Here is a 6,000-nt window from a genome sequence, read left to right as displayed (position 1 = left end):
GTCGTTTCAATCTGGTTAGCTCTTTCAATTTAAACATTTTAGTATAAGAGTTTTTCTAATAAGAAATTGTTAATTGCTAAACAAACAGGCTGCAATAACAAATCACTATTCGCTGAAATTTTGTTTCCATTGATAAAACTTTCTCTCGGAGAATTTAAATATTCACTGAATCTCTAGTCCTTGTGCAGCAGTTTTCAGGGAAAAGCTCTCTGTGTAGTGGTTGGACTTAAGGAAATAAAAGAATCTCACACAAATAGACATATGAAAAAGAAGTTATTAAACTATTTTGGTAAAGGCAAATGTCTTAAGAGAAAGTGGATCACAAAACAGATTCAGTTTTCTGCATTTTAGTTCAGGATTTTTAGGCAACAGGTTTTAAGAACCATGCAGACAGAAACAGTTTAGTAAAACCTGAGCTTTCTTGGTTTGTTTTGTGGGTTTTTTTGTTTGTTTAATTAGATTCTCTAGTCTGTTTTTGCATTCTAAACCTTTTTTTCAAACTCTGTGGATTGTTTCTCACTATTGCTGAACATTTAGCTGGCGGGAGAGGCACTTGAATTTGAGAGCGTTGCTATTTTCAGAAGAATATATTTTTCAGCGTTACAGATTGATCCATAAAGACTCTAGCTGTAACAGGAGTTGGTGTGTTTTCTAGCATTAAAAGAAGTCCTGAAATGATAAATATAAAACACTTGAACGATTTAAAATAAAACCCAAAAGCGTAGGTTTACACTGTTTTCGAAGCAGGAGTCGAAATTCGAAAGAGCGAGCCTAATTTGAACGGAAGTAGGAAGACTGCAGTAGTTGGATGAGGATTCCCGCGGACACCTGGACTCGGTAATGCAGCACCTGGAGTGGCGGCGGACGGCGTGGAGGTCTGATCTCCGGCAAGGTAGAGGAGCAAAACAGAATCTCCCGCTTTTCGGGTGCCCTGCTGGCAGCGGCACCACAAACATCTTTTCCGCCAATATCTGCAACGGTGGCGGCCGTGCCCGCTCCATCCCCGCCGCGGAGCAGCGCCCGCACTGCCTGCGCGGGGACCCCTCCGCGCCTCAACAAAATCTGCTGCCAGCGGCACGGCGGCGGCCCCGCCTGGGTGGGCACCAGCGCGGCGGCCGCTTCTCCTCCCGCTGGCGGCGGGGAGCGCCGCGGGGATGCGTCGTGCACCTGGGGAGAGCGGTTCCCTCCGCCCCGTCCAGGTGGCTGCGGGGCAGGAGCGCCGGGCGCGCTGTCGTGCCGCGGCGGGGTGGCACTGCGCCGGGCTCCAGTCCCTCGCAGCCGGGCCCCAGAGGTGCCCCCGCGCTGGCGGTCGGCACCGCGGGTGCCCCGAGGGAGTTCCTGCCTGCCTGGCGCTCGGGCAGCCCGCGCTGAGCCCCCGCCGCGGGCCGGGCACGCCCCGACGGCTGCCGCCGGGCGAGGAGAGGCGACGGCCGGGCACCGCAGCCCCCGCCCGGTGAGCGCCGCCGTTCGGGGTGAGGGCAGGGGCGCCAAGCAAGGGCTGCACCGCCTGCCCGGGTGATGAACGGTGATGGCCGGTTCCCGGCGCTGACAGTGCTGGGCGCACGGCTGTCACGGCAGGGGAGCTCGGCGGCGGGGAGCCCGAAGCCCGGGGGCTCCGGACCTGCCGACGGGCGGCGCGGGGCATCGGCTCTACGACGGCCGCGGTCCCGCTCGGCCCGGCCCGACGGGAGCGCTCGGCAGGGCTGAGGGGAGCCCCATAGCGAATTGGCGATGCTGGCCACCCTTTCCTGCTGCTGGAGATGAATTCCCAGTGCGCTCGGCCCTCTCCTCCCGCCTCTCGGCAGCTGACGGGCAGGGTAGAGAGAATTTAGGGCGAAAACGAAATACAGACGGCGGGGGCTTTGAGCGCGGTCATCGGCCCCGCTCCAACCCCAGCCCGCCTTTGGGCTTCCCTTGGCCGGGCGTTCGGCCGGCGGCTGCCCCGCTGAGGGCCGCCGTAGCGCGGACCGCCGAGGCACCGGGACGGGCGGGCTGCGGCCAGGATGTGGGGGGAGGCGGCGGGGAGGGACCCCGAGTGCCCAGGGACCCCAGCGCGGGGTCGAGGTGGCGGCTGGCCAGCGCGACAGGCCCCACTAGTCCGCGACAGTGCCAGCCAGTGCTTGCGGAGCAAGGCCGGTGTCAGCCCCGGGACCACACTGCACCTGAGAGCAGGATCCGGGGCAGCCTCCGGGGAGCCGGAGGGCTGGGGTTGAGGGGTGGGTGGCTGTCAGTGTGCCAAGTGGTGGGAAAGGGAGACGGGAGCCAAAGCAGACACGTGTGATGCTGAGTGTCGGGGAGGGTCTGCGCATCTTCGCGTGGAAATGGTGTTGGATGCCCCACAGAAACGGAGGGGCAGCTCTCGGGTGTCTCCAGCCCAGGATTAGCAGGGTGTCCGCCTTTTGATCTCAGCAGCTGGAATTGTGTGTTTAAAATAATGACACCGCATAGGGAGGATCTTTTCCTCGTGTTTCTCCCCGCTTTCCCTTTAGGTAACCGCTGTGCTGTAGCTCCTGTGTGCGCGCCTAGCAGTGAGAGGAAGGGAGGGAGGGAGCCTGGGAAGCGCTGGCTCCGCCAGTGGGCGTTTTCTGGCGGCCGGGGCCGGTGTGGAAGCGGCACTGCAGTCACTGTATCTGCCTCTTTGCAGGCGAGCGCGCACATACGGGGCAATATTTGCCTCGCTCGAAGAAAATACAGATTGTTGCTGTTTTCTTGCTTTGAATGCGAGGTGGGAGCATGGGGAAAAGCGGACTTTAAAGGGGATTGAAACCGCTTGGCGGTCAATAGCGCCCTGTCCCCCCTGGCCTAAAGGGGGAACGGAAATGTGAGGATTTTATGAGGGCGGGGAGCCGGGGTGCGGAGGAAATACTGCCCGCGAGTTGCCGGAGGGAACACAGGACGGATCCGCGGTTGCCCCTTGTTTGGCTCCGTCCCTTTTCGGCTTCTCCTTTCGCTTTACTCCCGTATCTCGGCTAGACGTCCTGCCTTAAACTACCGCGAAAGGGAGGGAAGAGCGGAAGCATGTCCAACCCGGAGAAGCGGATCTTATCCCGCCCCTCGGCCCCCCTAGCTGCAGCACCCGGGGAAAAGCCCGGCTCCGGCAGCCGCCCGCTCCACTCCCATGGCCAGAGCGGTGGAGGTGGAGGCAGCGGCGGGTCTCCTCCTCCTCCCCCCGCTCCTGGAGGCGACTCGGCTGCCTGCAGCTCCCTCTCTCTCCTCCTAACAACCACCACCAGCAGCAGGAGCCGCGCTACAGGCACAGCCTCCTCCGCCGTCTCCGCCAGCATCGTCTCTAGAGCGGCAGCGGCTCCTTTCCTCGTTCCAATCCCCTCCTTCTCCTACGCTTCTCCATCTTCTTTTTATTTCTTGCCGCCGCCTCCTCGTTTCCCCTCCTCATTTTCCTTTAACCTCACAAGTCTCCAAGGGAGGGAAGGAGGAGGAGAGGCAGCGAGAGCGGCAGGAGGAGGAGGTGGAGGAGGAGGAGGAGGAAGAGATGTTGGCGGAGCAGCAGCAGCAGCTCACTTGATCGCCCATCCAGGCGGCAGCGGCAGGAGGAGACTCTTCTGTTCTTCCTCCATCCAGGGCTTGCTGCTCCGTTCCGCAGCCGGCGGCCCACGGCAGCACCACTCCCGGCTCCTCCTCTGCCCAGCCGCCTCTCGCCCGTGGTCCTGCAATTCCCTCGGTGCTGCAGCAGCAGCAGCAGCCCGCGGCGACGGGATCCGAGGAGGCGACGGCCCCGGCGGGAGCAGGACTCCTAGGCGGCAGCAGCGGCAGAGAGGCGCCTTCTTCTCCTTCTCGTCTCCCCTGCTCCTAGGGCCAGACATGGAAGATGGATCTAATTCTGCAAGCTGCTTTAGGAGGTTTACGGACTGTTTCTTGAATACAAGTAGGTACCGGAGCGCTGTGCCCGGCGGCGGGTCGCGCGTGTCTCGGGGGAAGGCGAAGGGCTGTGTCCGAGGCTGGGTGCATGCCTTGTGGAAAGGGCATTTCTTTGTGAGTGGGGGGGAGGCGAGGACACAAAGGGGCCGTATACGTGGGGCGTGCGTGGACGCATGGAGGAGCGGCCGGGTGTGTATTGAGGATGCACGGACAAAGGGGATGCTGGATGTAATTGAGTGCTCTTTGTGGGAGCTGGCTGGTAACGCCTCGAGGATTTCGGCATCATTCCGGTATCAGACAACTCTACGTGTATGTATGTCAGCCTTTTGCCTGGTACATGCTTAATTTGCTCAGGAATGACACGTAGAGGAATGGAGACTGTCCCCCCTACTTACTTGAACAGGCAGAAAGGAAGCATTATGGTATCGGCAATTGACAGAAAAGCGGCAGCGGAGGACCGAAAAGGGTGAAATGGATCGCTTCTTTCTGCATCCCCTGTCAGATCTGCCACGCGCGTTCACATTCCATATTTCTGATTCGGCTTTGGTACCGGGTGCCGCCTTCCCCTGGCCGTGGCTCGTTGTAAGGCGGGCCGGGAGCCCGAGAGGAAACATGTGCTCCTTGCTACGAGGGGCTGGCGCTGGAACGGGGATAGTGACCGGCTGCCGGGAAGGGCGGCATAAAGTGGGGATTGAGGCGCTCCACAAAGCGTTCCCCGCAGCCAGCCGTTCCCAAGCCTCGCCGGCTCCCACCGAGCCCGAAGGCGGGGGAAAGGCGCGGGGCCGCGGTGGCCCCGTGCGGGCAGGCGGGAGCGGGGCCGGAGCTCGGCCTCCTCTCGGTGCGAGGCTTGGCGAGTGCCCTCCCGGGCCGGCCTGGCGGGAGCGGCCCGAGCCCTGCGGCGTGCTGTGCGAGCGGGGAGGAGGCTTCGCACGGCACAAACTCCCCGCTCGCAGGCAGGGACGTGCGGCCCGGCTGCCCCTCGGGTGTCTCGCCCTCCCGCCTCCCAGGCGCTTCCCCCGCACGCCGCGCCCCGCCGGGTGCGCGCCCGGGGCTGGGGTGGCCCCGGAGCGGCCGGGGCTTCGGGCCGAAACCTGCCGGGTCTGCCTGCCCCTGTCCCCCCGCCAGCCCTCAGTTCCAGCACCCCGCCGGGAAATGTGTGCCGGGCTTCGGTGTGGTCACGGGACTAAAGAATTTACAAGCAGTGCATGTATCAGGACTGAAATATATATATTATATATATTTATCTTTTATAGGGAACTTTTTTTTTTTTTGCTTGTCTAGTATTTTGATGCTTAGGATGACTTCTATCAGCTGTGGCTATATTTTCTTCTTGTGACAGCTCCTTAGTTTGTGGATCTATGCCTTAAGGTGTCCCTAGACTTGAATTATAGTCTGTTAGTATACTTTGTTATAGGTGGCTTTTTGGATACAGGTGAATGGTGTATGGTTCATTGGGGAGATGTGAGAAGAACTACAGAGATGTCCACTGAAACCTGTTTTATTACTTACAGCTGTCTTAAGCACAAGAGCCCACAAGTGCGGTAGTACTTGTGTTCCAGAGTAGTGGTGAATAAAGATGATTATTGTATTTGCTGCACTGTCTTTTTTCAACTTTATTCAATAGTTGATTATGGCACAGAGCCACATACTTGTTTAGTCTTGAGACCTGAAGGGAATCCTAAACTCTTCCAGGTTTAATTTTCTTTGTGCTTGAGAAGGGTAGAATGCTGCCATGTGTGTGGCGCAATGCTGATGTTTTAAAATAAGTGGTCTTGAGAGCAAGGAACTGAACGAGGGAATGTGTATCATGTGGGGCAATTCACTCCTATGCTAGACCAGGAAAAAGATGATGTGGAAAACATAAGCTTTGTTCAAAACAGCTTTAAAAGCAGTAGTGAATTCAACTTAAGCTACTTTATGAACTCTTGAACACAAGAAATTTGGTTGTCTTTCACTGACTGTGACCTCTGACTGAAGATTTTCCGTCAGGCAGGAAAGGAGCAGAACTGTTCTTTCCCCTGTGAGTTTACTGACGTCTAAGAAGACATGCAGTCTCTCTCTGTGGAAACACTTTTCCATACTCTGCAGCCTGTGCTCATGAAACTTTCAAGAACTTAAAAGTCT

At 58.0% G+C, this 6,000-nt stretch overlaps 1 protein-coding gene across 1 annotated transcript in view; it reads left to right on the top strand.

The window, feature by feature from the left end:
* Window positions 1-3,018: 3,018 nt before the first annotated feature.
* Window positions 3,019-6,000, top strand: part of PDE10A (phosphodiesterase 10A) — a 166,665-nt gene continuing 163,683 nt past the window's right edge. Inside the window, exon 1 of the mRNA XM_066546695.1 lies at window positions 3,019-3,883. Coding sequence (XP_066402792.1) covers window positions 3,019-3,883 — 865 coding nt within the window. The remainder of the gene's footprint in view (window positions 3,884-6,000) is intronic.

Source organism: Molothrus aeneus, chromosome 3, assembly GCF_037042795.1.
Source record: "Molothrus aeneus isolate 106 chromosome 3, BPBGC_Maene_1.0, whole genome shotgun sequence".
NCBI classification, from domain to species: domain Eukaryota; kingdom Metazoa; phylum Chordata; class Aves; order Passeriformes; family Icteridae; genus Molothrus; species Molothrus aeneus.
Note: the sequence above shows the minus strand (reverse complement) of the source record. Positions and strands in the feature narration are given on the sequence as shown.